Source organism: Balaenoptera borealis (assembly GCF_965194805.1).
Source record: "Balaenoptera borealis genome assembly, chromosome: 8".
Taxonomy (NCBI): domain Eukaryota; kingdom Metazoa; phylum Chordata; class Mammalia; order Artiodactyla; family Balaenopteridae; genus Balaenoptera; species Balaenoptera borealis.
Genome location: NC_138865.1, coordinates 89,265,166 through 89,282,081, shown reverse-complemented (window position 1 = coordinate 89,282,081; position 16,916 = coordinate 89,265,166). Strand labels below are relative to the sequence as shown.

The 16,916-nt window shown below is 49.6% G+C and overlaps 1 protein-coding gene across 3 annotated transcripts in view; it reads left to right on the top strand.

Annotated features, from left to right (window-relative positions):
- GABBR2 (gamma-aminobutyric acid type B receptor subunit 2) overlaps window positions 1-16,916 on the top strand; it is a 363,159-nt gene that overhangs the window by 282,056 nt on the left and 64,187 nt on the right. For all 3 annotated transcript variants that reach the window (XM_082403891.1, XM_082403890.1, XM_082403892.1), the window contains one exon: window positions 1,525-1,657. In XM_082403891.1, coding sequence (XP_082260017.1) covers window positions 1,525-1,657 — 133 coding nt within the window. The remainder of the gene's footprint in view (window positions 1-1,524; window positions 1,658-16,916) is intronic.

The following is a 16,916-nucleotide window of genomic DNA, read 5'->3' as shown; positions in this document are numbered from 1 at the left end:
GGGCCTCCCTTTGTTGCAGAGCATAGGCTCCAGGCACGCGGGCCTCAGTAGCTGCAGACGCAGGCTCAGTATTTGTGGCTCGCGGGCTCCAGAGCACAGGCTCAGCAGCTGTGGCGCACGGGCCCAGTTGCTCGGAGGCACATGAGATCTTCCCGGACCAGGGCTCGAACCCTTGTCCCCTGCATTGGCAGGCGGATTCTTAACCACTGCGCCACCAGGGAAGTCCCTGTGTGAATTTTTTGACTGGCTTTGCAGATTTAAAAAATCTACAAAGAGAGAAAATAAATGTCACTGTGGTTTCAAATCCCCCTCTCTTCTATCTTCCTTAATGCTACTCATCCTTTAAGGTCTACCCCATCCAGGAAGCCTGCCTCAATTCCTGGCCTCTCCCCTCCTTGCTTCCTATGGCAATAAGAATGAAGGGGCCTTAGCGGTTCATGGTTTGCAAAAGGACCTTCAGGAACCCAGTCCCCTCTCAGCTTCACATGTGTCCTAGGCAGTGGTATACGTGCTTTTATAGGCGAGGAAACTCAGTCGGCTAATTGACTTGCCAAGGATGCACCTCATGAGGTCGCAGGGGTGCTTGCTGGACTCAGGGCTTCCAATTCAAAAGCCCATGAGGGGTCCACAATTTACAGCCGGCTTTTTATCTCTCTACTACTTTGACACTGAGTTTTTAAATGTGGAAGGATTAATAGAACTGCAGAATGCAAAAGAAAATGCTCAGGGAACAACTGACCATAATTACAATTTGCAAAAGAGCACCTGGACCATGGGGACACCTGAAAACCCAAGACATTCTGAACAGATTGTGCTGGGGGAGCCAGACACACCTGAGAGTAAATTCCAGTTGGCTGATAGTTTAACGCAGCCTGGTGAAGACAGGAGGAGGATGGGGGTGGGGACTCCATTGTCCACCTCCATCACCTGGTACCGGGAGGTACCATGCGTGTGGCCCTCTTCGTGCTCAGGACAGTGTGAACTTCAGGCAGCCAAAGTGGATGCTCGCTTACCACCTGAGGACCACAATTCCGAGCAGCCCTGAATTCTCACCTGTACGGTCTCTCCTAGACCTGATCCACTCAGCACGGGAAGGTGTGGTATGGCCATCTCTCCCATCACTGTGGAACGTTGCTGAACTTAGATTAGAATTCTCTAGATTTGGCTGTCTTCCCAGCCCCAGCCAAAAAAAAACTGTTGACTTAACATCTTTGTGTAAACTAAAAATTAATGGTTGAAGAAGCCGGCAATACAAGCTGTCCCCAGAGAAGTGATAGGTGAACTTGACTGAGAAGACAGGAAAATCAACAACTAGAAATCGATAGCATCATGGTCATATAGTGAGGGGGAAACAGCCCGTCAGAGGCAGCACAGTCTTGGGGAGGGGGCAATGAAGGAAACCAGGGTTTCCATTTTTCTCTCCCTCTCTAGCCTTGGTGACAAGATACACATTCAGAAAATATTTGCTGCAGGAGTAGCTAAATTAACAGTTCTGCTAACTATAGTATCTCTTTCTTTTGTCAGGCTGATAAAGATGTCAAGTCCGTATATGAACAACCTTATCATCCTCGGAGGAATGCTTTCCTATGCATCCATCTTTCTCTTTGGCCTGGATGGGTCCTTTGTCTCTGAAAAGACCTTCGAAACCCTTTGCACCGTAAGTCATTCTGCACATTCCAGTGGTTTGTGATATAACGTTTTCTTGGTGACCACAATCACCAAAAACATAGATACAAACCCAGAACTGTGTGAAAATACATGAACAGGCAGCAGACAACTTGTTCAGCCATTCAAACAGTTCAACAGGGCAGCGTGGTATAACTTTCAGACCAGAATGGACTTAAGTATTGCCTGTAAAATTAAGATCGTGGATTTAACAGGCTGTTGCTAGAAGACAGCCCACTGAGAATGATTGAATAACCTAGAAAAGCAAGGGAAAAAAATGCCCACCCAGGTACTGTGCCTGGGGTCAGAGTCAGGGCTGTGTAAGAAGGAACAAGTCTGCCCATCGACCTTGACAGCCATCACAGAATATAAGGAGAGATGTTTGTATGGATGACTTTGAGTTGTACAGAAAAGATCGTGCTCCTTATTCTCTATTTAACAGCAGTGTTTCTCAACCCTTTTTTTGCTAATTGCCCCTGTAAGGAGCCTTTTTAGGCTTTTTTTTTCTAATTATCCCTTCTTGAAATTTCAATACCAAAGATATACTGTATTTCTGTTTATGTACTGTATATATACCTATAGTTTCTATATAAAAGAGTAATATTTTTTCACATTCAAGAACCAGTGTTGTCCCCCTTGGGAACTATATCACCCCCATTGAGAATGCATATATTTAAGGAAGCCCAAAACAGTGTAATTTAATTACTATATTTTAGCAATGTTATTTTGAAAATTAATTAACATGTTTAAAAATGTCATTGCCTAGTTATTGTTGTTATTAGTTGTTTTTCTTTTTAAGGAGTTTGTACGTTAGCAGTTAGCAATTGTGTAGAACTCAGTTGAAAGTATCATTGGCTTACTTTTTAGGATGAGGATGGCCAGTTGGGATTTATTTCTGGACTTTACTGTGATCTCTCAAAACTGGGTTAGACATGCAGTAATTCATCCAATTCCCCACCTGGAGGACCAGAGCTAGAAGAGATGGTCAAAGGATCAGTGTTGACCAGATTAATCCAAAAGCAACTCTTTTGTTGTTGCTGTTTTCTATTAAGGTGTTAAGAGGAAGGTAGGCCCTTTTTTGGAAAGCAGTCTCTTTTAGATTATATTTGCTGCTCTGTAGTCTCAGTGTCGCCCACTACTGGACGATCATAAAGTAAAGGTTGGCAGCGAGGATTAAACAAGTGGAGGACCCCTTAAATGTGCTGCAGGTCACCACCCACACCTTGGACTTTCAGGACTGCATCGGGTCTGTCAACTTAAAAAAAATGCGCAACGTGAGACTTGTGAGTTAAGTTTTATTTGGGACAAAATGAGGACTGTAGCCCGGGAGACAGCATCTCAGATAGCTCTGAGAAACTGCTCCAAAGAGGCAGCGGGGAAGGTCAGTATATATGTGATTTTGGTGAAGGGGGGGGGGAGTACATGCAACCAAGCACAGATTTTTTGCAGAAGGTTACTGCTAGTCACGAGGAGCAGACGTCACCATGAAGGATTTTAGTGCTTTTCTAGATATGAGGAGATACAAGAATTGGACTCATAAAATTGGCTCCTAAAAATATCTATCTGAAGACCTGTTCTGCCAGTTTTTCCCAGAGCACAGAGTGCCTCATTCCTGCTCTCCACCCTGAACTCCTTTCAGGGGGTATTGAAAGTCAGCAGCTGCAGCAGCACATGATTTAATCCTTGTAGAGGTAGATGGCAAGTGCCAATTTGTAGTTGACAGATCCCCAGACTCTGGGACAGCCCGTGGACTGGAGGGAAGTCCCTGGAGCACGTGGTGCTGCTCCCCTGATTCCTGCAGATGATGACATCGGACTGACTCTTGTTAATAGCCAGCTTTAGCATGAATTGTCAAGCAAATGAGATGTCCCCAGAACACGTACTTTGTTTGAAAGGTTCCACTTGAGAAGTGCATGGTCAAGTCCCCAGTACCCCAGGGGGTCCCTGGGGTGCTCAGGCATCCTTCCTCTCTGGGATGGACCTGGAGGGCAGTCAGGCCCCACGTGCTCCAGAGCTCACCTGGTTCAAGCTTCCTACTCAGAGTTTTTTATTCTGCCCCGTTTCACTCTGCCCTTCTGGGGGTTAAGGAGGTGAAGTTGAGTCACCAGTCCCCCGTGTGCCTGGCATCAGAGTGCTGGAGTCAGCTTCCAAAGAAGCTGAGCCGCTCAAAAGTCCCTGTGGGTGTGGGTTAGCAGTTTGTGCCCTCAAAAGTGTGACCCTCTGGCACAAGGTTGGTGACCACAGCTTGTGTCTTGCTCACTAGAGACGGTGTGAAGCGCATGAGGTCCCCTTCAGTTCTGCATCAGCATGACTTCTGTGCCCTGTGGGGCCTTGTGAGCTCATGGGCGCCATGTGTGTCTGTGGTCAGCTTTCCTGGACAGTAGTGTGGCCCGAGGGAGGGGCTGCTCCCAAGACACCCTGAAGAAGCTAAGCGAGTGGTTTCCTTCTTCCCTCTGTCCCTGGGGACGCCCTCCCCAAGTTTGAGGAGACCATGACAACGGCAATAATGAAAATGGTTCCAGGGGCCGGTTTGGTGACTTCTCATTTACATGGCACTCTGATCTCTTGGTGGCTCCCCGAGAGCTGAGGGGCCCACCTTGATCTCCTGGCCGAGAATCACGGGGGCAGAGCTCCACTCGGGTCCCTCCCGGCTCTTTGTCGCCGGCTCCTGCTACCTGGGAATGCATCCACTGGCCCGAGGTCCAGTCTTGGGTACAGAGACATGAGGCCCAGCCCTTGGAGAGTCTCTCCCTCCCAGAAGGGAGTTCCTGCCATCTCACCCTGCTCATGAGCCAAAGGCCGTCAGAGCACAGGTGCTTCCTGGAGTTTGCCCCGAATCCTACAGACACTGGGTGACGCAGGCTAGGGAGCCCAAACGAGGACATCCCCACACCCGGGTGTTTTCTCTTAATGAAGCCTGACATTCTGTTCTGGGAGTCGCGCTCATTTGCGTGAGGGGAAGGTTGTCCTGAGAAGCCTGGCAAGGCGGTATGAATAAATCATAAAGCGCTTTACAAATCAGCATGAGCTGGAACATGAGGGCTCTGAAGATGTTAGGGCCTGGTTCTCCCAACCCTGAGGATTCATTTATTTGCAGTCGGGGCTGTTTCAGAGGCTCTGCAAGGGGAAGCCCACATTCGTGACTGTGGGGAAAAGGCATAGATTAACTAGTGTGGATCGAATTGGGTCAGCACAAATGTGTGCGTGGCTAAGACCGGGGTCACTTATTTAATCATCCCCAATAGTGCTCAGGAAGGGGAACCAAAAGCTCTTAAATTTAGAGCCTAAGTGCCAGCCCCAATGGGTGCAATTTGGGTTGTCCTCCACCTGCTATTCCAGAGGGGTTGGCTCCTTTGTTTCACTTGGTGCCTTGGATTGTGTTCTTTCTGGGCCTAGGAGGCCCCCAGTAAACTGCTACCAGTGCGGTGAGCACAGGTCTTCAGCAGCCTGGGTTTGACTCTCGCCCCCTACACATACTACCTCCGGAATGTGGAGGTGACTTAGCCTCTCTGGGCCTCAGTTTTGTCGTCTGTGAAATGAGCACAACAAATCCCTATGCAGGACTGTGGTGTGGGCTAAATGAGACAATTCAGGGGAGCCGCCTGGAGCATAAGGCAAGTAAGGGGGCAGTGGGCAACTTTCTCCCTGTCACGGTATAATCTCCTGGTGTCCCACACTGTTTCTGTAGGAAATCTTACAGGACAAGGGACAAGGTGGATCACGAAGCCAGCTTCAGATGGGGAGCAAGAGAAGTCACAGTTCAGTCTGTTCTGCTGCCATATGAATGCCACTTTTTTCCCTTTTAGTGTTCAGTATAGAAACTAAACACAGTGATAAACAGTAAACACCACCTCAGGAAGAAACCTGTGACGATCACGGGATTATGCCTCTCTAGGGGCTGTGCCTCTGCTCAGAAGGGCCGTTATAACTCGGACAGCGGGGTGGGCACATGTGTGAGCATGTGTACACACACTCACATACACACACAGAGCTAGGGAAGCAGTCACACTCACTTCCCATCCCCCGCTCCCTCTGACCCTTTCTGGCATCTTCCCAGCCTAGTTCCAGCGAGTCTTGCAAACAGCTCACAGCTACACCGTGCTGTCTCCCTGGACACTGAGTGGGTAGTGGAATCACCATAGCAACATGGCCCCTGTGGGCACGAAGCTGCCTATGAGGACAGTGCTGGGCGTGGGCCAGAGCCCCCGTGCCAGGGGGATGGGAGGGCCCTCACACTCGATTACGATTACAGCTCAGGAATCCCAGCCCCTGGCAGCCCAGAGAGGGAGTGAGGTGGGTGGGGAAGAGAAAAGGTGCTTGCCTTCCTTGTGGAATCCTAGGCAGAAACCCCCGCACGAGCGTGGAGGGGTAAGAAGGGACTCTGCAGTGAGGACGAGAAGACCCAGGTGGGCCTTTGATCCAGTGCAGGTCTCAACAGCTCCAGGGGCGTTCAGGGCGTTCCTGGGCATGGAGATGGTCAGCAGTGCCGTGTGAGCTCCCCAAGCCTGTGCCCTCGTAAAATTCAGCGTTCTCTGCTGTGATTTACCTTGGGCCAGCCGCCAGGTGCAGCCTTTCCTTCAAATCCCCATAACCACCTGACAAGGCAGGGTTCACTGTCCCCGCTTCACAGGAGAGAAAATCGAAACTCTGTCATACATGGCTAGGTGGCAGGACCAAAGTATGGAACTAGCTCTGTCGGACTACAAAGATGTCTGAGACATTTCATTCATTTTTTAAAGAAATATTTTGATTTTTTGTTAGCTGGTTTATACCAGGAAAAACAGGTCAACTAAATTCTTAGGAATGTGGGCAATATTTATCTCAACCAAAATTTTTGTCTGTTCTGATTTTTTAAAATTGGAATATACAGTCGTCTCTTGGTATCCGCAGGGGATTGGTTCCAGGGAACCCCGCAGATACCAAAATCTGAGGATGTCCAAGTCCCTTATATAAAATGATGTAATATTTGCATAGGTTATAAGCAATCCTCCCATATACTTTAAATCATCTCTAGATTATTTATAATACCTAATACAATGCAAATGCTATGTAAATAGTTGTAAATCCAATGTAAATGCTATGTAAATAGTTGCTGGTGTGGCAAATTCAAGTTTTGGTTTTTGGAACTTTCTAGAATTTTTTTAAAAATATTTTCAATTTCCTCCCCGTTGGTTGAATCCGTACATGTGGAACCCACAGAAACGGAGACCTACTGTAATTCACATACCATAAAATTCTCCCTGTTAAGGTGTATAATTCAGTCGTTTTAGTATATTTATTCATTCATTTTTGATACATCCCCAAAGTATATCATAGTGCCTGGCATATAAGAGAATTTCAGTCAGAATGCTTGCATTCAAATCCTTAGCTACACTACTTCCCTGCTGTGTGACTTGAAGTTACTTAACATCTCTGAGCTTTAGTTTACTCCTCTGTAAAATGGGCATACTCATAGGATTGTGAGGGTTAAATGAGATAGTGCATGTAAAGCACTTAGTGCCTGCCACATAACAAGATTCAGTAAATGCTAGCCATTATCATTATGAATGAATGAATGAATGAGTGAATGATGGGACTATGCCTGAATAACTGTGTTCACCTCTGGACACAGCTAAGAGAGATACTAATAAAGCAGAGCAAACTTGGCATGAAGAAGAGGCTGGAAAACTGGGGTTGATGCTGGTTGATTGCGTGTAGGTATGTCCATGGCAACTTCCAGCTTTACATGTCCTTGGTTTGCTAGATCTGGGTCGGGGACAGACTCAGGGCCTAAGTCAAAGCCAAGCTGCTGTGCCTCGGCCACCTTGAGTGCTGAAAGGGGCCTCAGGGCAGGCTGCGAGGGAGGTAAGAATGATGCAGGTGGGATCTCTTGGACATGAGTCCCCAGTCACTGGAATCTGATGTGAGAACTAGGAGAAGCCAGTTCAGCCCAGGGCTGCTCTGATGGCAGCACCGAGGAGCGTGGCGCAGCTTTATCTCCCAGCTGCCTCCACTTGCTGAGATTCCTGACTCCTTTATTTATTTTTTTACCTGTTATTAGAGTACATATACACATACACATTTCATAAGCGTATAGCTCAATGAATTTTCGTAAACTGGATTCAGCTGTGAATCCAGATCAAGAAACAGGCCATTACCAGCATCCCAGAAGCCCTTCCTACCCCCTTCCAGTTACTATCTGCACCCCCCTCCCAAGAGTAACCACCGCCCTGACTTCTGCCCACACAGACAGTGCTGCTCAAAGGACACGTGAATCACCTGGAGATCTTGGTGAATGCAGATTTCGGCTCAGTAGGTCTGGGGTGGCCGGAGGTGCCGCAGCTCTAACAAGCTCCAAGGTGCTGCTGATGCTGCGTCCACAGACCACACTTAGAGTAGTGAGGTCAAGATTAGAACCCATGCTTATTTTTGAGTTTGTCTCTTGGAGACTGATGATATAAGGAAATGGAAGCACCAGAAACCCTGTCCCATGAGAATCAGCTGGAGAAGGAAAGGCGATCCTAGCCCTCCACCCTGGAATCTCAGGAAGCAGGGCCATCCCATCACAGGATGGAGTGCTGGGTTCTGGATCCTGAAGCATGCTCTCAGCCATCCACCCTGCTCACAAGAGGTATATAAATGAGCTCCGGATAGGCAGCAGCTGGGAAAGGATGGAATAGTGGGGGTCCGGATACTGGATTTGGAAGCACGACGTCCTCTTCCAGCCCTCCCAGAGATGCTAGGATTTTATAACTCTGACTCAAAAGGCATAGGTTACCTGGGAACACCCAACTGGCCTCCCAGTAAGTTCAAGAGTGGTAGGAATTAGTGATGTTTTCAGTGATATTTTTTTGCTTGGCAAATTTTTTTTTTTTTGAGCCAGTTGAGAGATAATCTGATATAAAAATGTGGTTTGGGGGCTATTTCAGCATGTGATCCCATGTTGCTGTGGCTGGCCGTATGGTAAAGTGCTTTGTGATTTCAGAAGGTAGCCGGAAAGCGGGGCCAGGGGATGCCCACAGGGTTTGATGCTGACCTTTCCTGGCAGATTTAGATCAACTTAGGGATGTGGCTGAAGGAACTGGTGCTGGCAAGTCCTGTTTGGGCCAATTAGGGTCCTGGACAGGCCGCAGCCTCCCCACCCCCATCTCCTTTGTTCTTAGCCATCAAGGGTCTTCAGTTGTGAAGGACTCCCTAGACCTCTGGCTTGCAGAGGAGGGGGCTGAGGAGGGTGCCAGGGGCGCCCCAGACCCTCCAGCAAATGTACAGATGATGTCCCCCCATCCCACACACCCTCATGTGGATTACTGCAAGCCCCAGCCCTTGTCTTATAATTCATTCATGTGGTAACATTTCCCAGGTACCTACTATGTGTGAGGCTCTGCAGGCACAGAGCTGGACACAGATCACTGCCCTCGGGGAGTTAGCAGCGTAGATAGGAAGATGTAGTTAAACAAATAACTCCCATTCAGTGTGTTGTATGCTCTGATGGAGACAGGCCTAGGGGAGGGAGTGGAGGGACCAATCAGGGAAGGCTTAGAATAGGAGACCCCTCAGAAGGAGCTGCATTTATTAATGGAAGTCCTGAAAGATGCCTCCTATTTGCTCACAAAGTTCCTAGCAGCTGCAGTCTCAGTGGCACATCCATCTCTCCTTCTGATTCCAGTGGTGGAATGGCTGGAAGAAGGACCTCAGTCCTTGTCTTCTTTGAAGAAAGAATTCAGCAAAGAGACCAAGATTGTGAAATAGAGACAGTGTTTATTAGAAGCAAAGTACATGTGGAAGAGCACACAGGTGAACTTGGAGTGTGTTGTACACAATAGGGGTGGCTTAGGTTGCTTATATGGGGGCAGTTTTCCAGTTGTCTCTGGCCAGTCATCTCGCTTGTGCCCATATTTGATCTGACACTGGGTCCTTCCTGGTGTGCCCACACATCTCTCAGCCAAGATGGATTCCAGCACAAAGGTTTCTGGGAGGTTGGCAGGACATTACGGACCGGCACTTCCTCCCTCCTTTCATCCCTCTCCTAGACTGAGGACCCCTTCTGTGCATGTGTCAGACTGGGAAATCCTATTGACCACAAGATGAAGAAGTTGTGGTCACTTTGCCTTTCACCTAATCCGGGCCCAGTGCTCCAGCTGGTCTCTTATCTTGAAGTATCAGCAGGAGACCAGTTGCAGCTGCTCAGCCTGAGGCCTATACACCTCCTACCTCACTTCCTCTCCTGCCTCCACACCCACTCATCCACACCTTCAGTCCACAGAGCTGCAGGGAGGTGCACATCAGCCCCCTCCCCAGCACACACCCACACCCCCTGCTACCACTGCCCATCTCGAGAATGCTGTGCTTCCAGAAAGCTCCCTAACCTCCAGTCACTGATGTACCTGCAAGGGTTGTGTGGGGAAGGGGAAGAAGGGCCTCCTCCCTGTTCCATTGCCTGAGCCAAGGCCACCAAGTACGGTTATGCATTTTGTGCACTGCACAAGGGTGTTGGCATCAGGAGTGGGCGGGAACTGAATACAGCCTGCGATCTGCTCTCTGAGTAGAGTTCTTCAGCTGATAGGGTCTTAAGGAGGTGGGGGCCTTTCAAAAAGGGCCTCGAGGGGGTACCTGTTGGAAACTCCTCCTCCTAGAATGAGCGGCTTCCTCTGATTTGCCCCAGATCTCCTAAGATGCCCCATTGGCCCTAACTTGGGTCCCAAAGTACCCTTGTTTGTGCCCAGAATTTCCTGTGGGCCCTTGAATTGTTCCCCCGGAAAGTCTTTGCTGTACTCTAAACTCTAGAAGGCATTTTCTATGCAGATCTTACTTAAAGGACCCTGGGTAAGACAGAGTCTTCTGGAGCTATTTCTAGAGCACGCTCTTAGAGGCATATTGCCTTGGGAAACACTCCGAATCTCTTCACCACCTCTCCCTCCAGAAAGACAGGCAGGCCCTGGAGATCCCAGGCTGAAGTCTCACCTTTCAGCTCCAGACTGTAACACCTCAGGGTAACGGAGGTCTGGGGCTTGCTTTTAGATAGTCTGGGTCTCCCTTGCCTGCCTTCTCACTATTGATCATCTGGGGTGAACAGTCAGAATGAAACAAAAGGCCCTTTTTCAAACCTTTCTGGACAGCAGGAAAACGGCTCAACCCCCAACATCCAGCCAGCCGACAACCCAGTCATCATCAGAGCAGACCTGCAAGAGAGGCTGTGTGTTCCTCTTCCTGCTGGTCCCCAAAAGAGCCGTGAAAGCCCTTCACTCTGGTAAGCAGGCCTTCCCAAAATCAACTGAATGAGCAGCTAAGCAGAATTGTTCCGGGTGTAGATTTTCCTTCCATCTGGAGATGTGCTCTAATTGCTTTTTCCTTTTTCGTAGTTGAGACTGAGATGGGCATTGCCTGCCTAAAATTCCTCTTCCCCATGGTTGCATGTCAGGTTGTGTGCTGAGGGGGCCGGGGGCTTTATGGCTAAGGAGATAAAAGGAAAGACCTTAACATTAGAATAAATGTATTTAAGACTTTGGGAGAGAGAGTGAAGTAGCTGTTTGTCTTATGTTGATGAATCGGTAGAGACTTGTATTAGAGGTGATGTAATCATTAGAGAAAACAGAATCATTTGAACCCTGCAGAACGTTCTAGTTTATTTGGCATCATAGAGCCACCCAGAAGGGAGATACTTGGGACGTCATCAAATGAAACTTCCCTCAGCGCAGGAAGTGCCCCTATAGCACCCTGATATGGCGTCCTCCAAGCTCTGCTTGAATCCATGGAGTGATGGGGAGCTCACTACCTCCCGGACAGCATATTCCATTGCGAGGAAGGGACCACTGAGGCCATAAGCTCAGCCTCTTTTGCCGTCCAGTTTTCCAGTTCTGTCTGCAGTCTTCCTTTCATGTGCTTGCTCAAGCTCAGCTTGCACATTTTTGGTGACAAAGATCTCATTACCATCTAAGCGGGCCCACCCAGCCCAATCACCCCCTCAGTGCTGGATCCAGAGATTTAAAGGTGGGCAGTGTAGGCCCTGCACCATCTCGTGGGAGAGGCAGGCAGGTAATCAATCAAGTGGACATCATCTCAGAAACATGCATGACCAGCACAGCAGAAACATGCATGAGGACAGAAATCTCAGGGAGGAGGCAGCTGTGACCTCCTTGCAAGCTCTGGGAGGGGCTTCTCAGAGGAGGTGGCCCACGAATCTGGATTTTGGAGGACAAATGAGAGTCTGTGAAGAGCCTAGAGAGAAGATGGCATTATGAGTGGAGGAAATAGCCAGTGCCAGGCCCGCAGCATGAGCCAGTGTGATGTGTGGGGACGTTTAAGCAGCGTGGAAATGCTTGGATGTGAAATGCTATGTGGGCAGTGGCTGGAGAGGTGTGGGTGGTGGGTGCCTCACCCTGCCAAGAATCTGGAGTTTAACCTGTGGGCTCAATGGGGCAGTAAAGGGTTTAAGCTCAAGGAGACTTGCTTAGATTTGCACTGGAGAACAGTCCGTCTTGGAGGTGTTTGATGGATGAGCAACAGGTGAGGGGAGAGGCGGGAGACCAGCTGGAGGCTCCTGCAGTGGTCCAGTGAGCAGTGATAAGGAACTCGTGGACAAAAATCAGATATTGATTAAGAACCTCAGCCCTTTACATACCTTCTTTCATCTCATCCACACAACCACTCCACGAAGTCAGAGGCATTAGTTACCCCCATTTCACAGATGAGGAAACTGAGGCTCAAGGAGGTTACGTGACCTGCCCAGGTTCACGTAGATAGTGACAAAGCCAGGACTTGAACTCCTGTCAGTCTGGCTCCAGAGTCCCTGCTCGTAATGACTAATCTGGATGACACTACAGGAACAGAGAGGAGGGGTGTACTAACAAGAGACGCGGGAGTAAGATAGTCATCAGGCATAGCCCTGGCAGCAAACAGAGCCCACCCCAGTGCTTCACATGGAGAGACTCCTGAGCCCAGAGAGGGCCAGAGCCACGTGAGGAGCCCAGCTACAGCCAGAGACAGCACAGAAGCAGTGGCTGCAGGGAGCACATACTCCGTCTTCTCTCTCCTGACCCCTCCGATCTCCTGATGGTGCCCTCCATCCAGCCAGAAGCCAGAGGGCACAGGAACCTGGGAGGTGCAGGCATGGGGCCCCACCTCTCAGGGCGTGGGAAGGGCAGAGAACGGGTCTGGGGGTGGTTCAGCAGAAGGAGATGGGCCTGGGGACTGAATATGAGAGTGAGGGTAGGGGAGGATTCCTGGGGGACTTCCAGGTCCCTAACTTGGGTGACAGGTGGATAGTGGCACCATCCCTGAGTCAGGAGGAAATGGAGCTACTCAGCGGAAGGGCTGATGGGCTCAGCTCTGGCTCTGGAGTGTGAAGGTTTTATGGGACACCTAAGTGTCAACTAGGTCTCCAGTGACAGTGGCATATGCAGGTCTGGAGCTCAGAAGAGAAATAGGAACAGGGAAAGAGATAAAGGAATTGTCAGCACAAGGAAAATGGTTGAAGCCTGAGAGTGGGAGTGATAACCCAGGGAGAGCCCTTTTAGGACAAAGAGGGTCCAGGACTGAACCCCAGGGTCCATTTCCATCTTAAAACAATGGTGGGACTTCCCTGGTGGCGCAGTGGTTTAAGAATCCGCTTGCCAATGCAGGGGACACGGGTTCGAGCCCTGGTCCAGGAAGATCCCACATGCCGCGGAGCAGCTAAGCCAGTGCACCACAACTACTGAGCCTGCGCTCTGGAGCCCGCGAGCCACAACTACTGAGCCCGCATGCCACAACTACTGAAGCCCGTGTGCCTAGAGCCTGTGCGCTGCAACAAGAGAAGCCGCCGCAATGAGAAGCCCGTGCACCTCAACGAAGAGTAGCCCCCGCTCATCGCAGTTAGAGAAAGCCCGCGTGCAGCAACGAAGACCCAATGCAGCCAAAAATAAGATAAATAAAATAAATTCAAAAAAACAAACAAACAAAAAAAGACGATGGTGGAGGAGTGGAGAGAGAAATAACACCTCCTTTTGCACAGGGATGACCCTGAGCAGAGGCAGCCGGGGGTAGGTGGCTCTGCTGGTAGGGGTCCCACTGTCCTGCTTTCCAGAGTATTTCTTCTAGTGTTGTTTCATCATTGTCTGAAGAGCTGTCTCCAAATGGGATGTGAACCCACTGGGATCATCTTGTGGAAGAATATATTACAGCCTTTGTTTACTTTTTTATGTAAAAAAAAAAAATGAAAGAAATTAAGCTTTACTAATATTTAATACTCGGACTGACCCTGGGGCCCTGGCCCAGTGGGTGTGTCTGGTGGTCTCATGCAGGAACTCTCCTGAGAACGGAGTGGTTGGTCAGTCTATGACACCAGCCAGCCACAGGGCATTGTGTCCAGGATCCCCAGGACAACACCCCGTTCAGTGATTCTCCAGGAGGACTCAGTACAGAATTGTACTCACAGCAATGATTAATTACAGAGAAAGAACATAAAGCAAAATCAGCAAAGTGAAAAGGCACACAGGGTGAAGTCACAGGGAATCAGGTGCAAGCTTCTCAGAGCCTCTCCCAGTGGAGTCACACAGGGTGCACTTAATACCCCAGCAACGACTTGTGACAACACATGAAATGTGTACCAGGGAAGCTCACTGGGCACTCAGCCCCCAGGGTTTTTACAGGGGTCCGGTCACCTGGGTACCCTCTACTGAGCACATACCAAAATTCCAGGCTCTCAGAAGGAAAGCAGATGTGTGGCATAAATCACGCTGTTTGCACAAACCCTTCAGGCACAGAGTCAATCCTATCATTGAGGGAATGGTGGGAACCCTCCCCAAATCCAAGTTGTCAGACACCAGCTTAAGTGAACCTTGCCAGCAGGTCTTGGGCCTGCTAGGTTACCTCTTTTCTGGCCGGGCATCCTCACCCATTCTTTGCTTTCAGTTTATGGCAACATATTGCCATTTCCAGTTGCCAGGTTAAATTTACATCATCGAGTTTTTACTAACTTAACTCACTTGTATTATTGCGTCTTAATGAATTTGACCCTACAAAATAGACAAGTGGCCTGAAAATGATTATGCCAAAGAAAATATAAGTCAAAGCAAATATAATAATGCGAAGCATATTGGAGTAATACTTTAACCCAAAATAAGAGATCTTTGTCTGCCACATTATGAGGTAAAAATAATATTATTTCATCTCTTACCGTCCTTTTAAAAATTTCCTTGTTTTGTATATGTTCGTGTTTAAAATTGTTTTTCTGATAGGGGGACATGATCAAAAGGGCTTGGAGACCATTGGTCTTCACAGTCGTGTCAACCATTAGCTCTAAAAGTGTGTTGAAATCAGCCAGTTCTCAGGCTGGTCAGCTACTCCCCCAGTGTGCTGTCGCTTTGACAGCTTCCCCCCCTGGGCGGGGATGGACCTGACTGGGGTAAGGAGACTCTCTGAGGAGCAGGCGGCATGATGTGGGGGAGAGAGGGCTGGACTGGGTCAAGGCCTTGACTTCCAGGCTCGGCTCTGGAGCTGGGTGGTGTGGTTGAGAGAAATACCTTAATGCCCCGAGTCTCAGTTTCTTCATCTACAAAGGGGTTTTCTCAACTCAGTTGATGATTCCAAAAAAATCACCCTGGTTTTGGTTGTTGTTGTTGTTTTATTTGTTTGTTTTTATCATTATATACTTAGTTTCTGGCCCAGTAATCCTTATTGAATGAACAGGTGAACAAATGAATGAATGAATGAAATGATCTGTAAGGTCCTGTGCAACTCTGACAGGCTAGGAATGTGTGATCTGGTCATTGAATAAGCTCAGGTCTAAATTCCAAATAATTGGCTCCTTCCCTGTCTCTATTCTGTTACTTTTCTTCCATCCTTGTTTTATAATACGGGTAACGATGTGGCCATCCTACACCTTCTCTAAAGTAATGTGATTCGTTCTTGCCTGTCTGAAATTTTTGAAATTAAAAAAAAAAAAAAGAAGGTTAAGTCCTCACCCTTACCATTGTCAGCATTCACACCTCACCCATCTGCGTTTCTGAACAATCGAGGTAATGCTGTTGTCCTTCCTTAGGGGGTTGGTCTTGCCATCTACCCAACCAGTTCCTATTTTTACAGATAAAATGGAAAGGGAAAATGCCCTGTCTCTGAAAAGCTGGAGAACCAAGTTGCTAGAAAGGCAGTGTGAAGGGACTCCCTGAAGGGAGCATGTCTGGGAACCTCCTACACGGCTGCCTGCAGCCCTGGGCTGGATGGGAGCGCTGAGGCGGGCAAACCTGCTGGGCTGTGGACACAGAGGCCCCGGCCTGTCCACTCCAGCCCACCTGTCTCTCTCTCTCCTAACACGTCCACCTTCCTGCTATGTTCAGCTGAGGCAGGTGGGGACCTTTCAGAGGGAACTTAGTTCAACGGAGCTGAGGAAGAGCTGAGGAAAGACCATAGCCTAGAACCAGAGCTCACGGAGCACGCAGCCTTTTTGTCCCAGTGAGTGGGAGGCCCCAGAACCCAGTGGCATACAGCCCAGGGCTGGGCCATGATGTGGGGACCAACCTGGAGCTAGGTGAGTCTCCTGGGTCTTGGAGGGTATCCAGACCAGCCAGTGAGGGTGGACTCGGGAGAGGCTGGGGTCTGGCCACGATGGCAGTGCAGGTGGGGAGTGGGCACCCAGGAAGCCCCCAAGACCTAACAGGTGGTGACCGGCCATCCCAGCCTGCAGGGATCAGGCTGTTGGCTCCTATCAGCGCCGGCAGTTTCTGGCAGCCACCAGCCCAGGGCTGGGGATCAGGGCACACTTTAGTGCTGTGGAACAGGTGAGAGCCAGGTAAGGCCTCAGTCCTGAGCAGGGACCCAGGCAGCATCGCTCCTCTCTTTCTCCAAAGGCCTGAGGAGACAGGCCCCTGGTGGGAGTGGAAAGGTCACAGCCCCTCTCCTCTGGCCTTCCCCCACAACTGAGCAGCCCCTGACGATGGCCAGGATCTGGGCTGCTGCAGCTGCCAGTCAGGCATCCCCGGGGCCAGTTCTGGCTGAGTTCTGCCCTGCTTTACCAGAGTGGCTGGGTCACTAGCGCTGGAGAAGGGCCATGCAGGCCTGTTGTCCTGCCCAGTCTCAGCCCCTGCAGCTCAGTGCTCTCCCCTCCCTGCTGCCCACAACCCAGGAGCTGGGAGTCCTGTGGAAGAGGTTCCTGGGGCTGCCTCGTCTCCTAGAGACTTGGGTGAGGAGGCAGAGAAATCAGCAATTAGGATCACCTCTGCAGACCTGTCTCCCCACATAGAAGGCTGTCAGAGAAGGAAAGGAGGGAGGGAAGACCAGAGGGCTGGTCTGAAACCCCT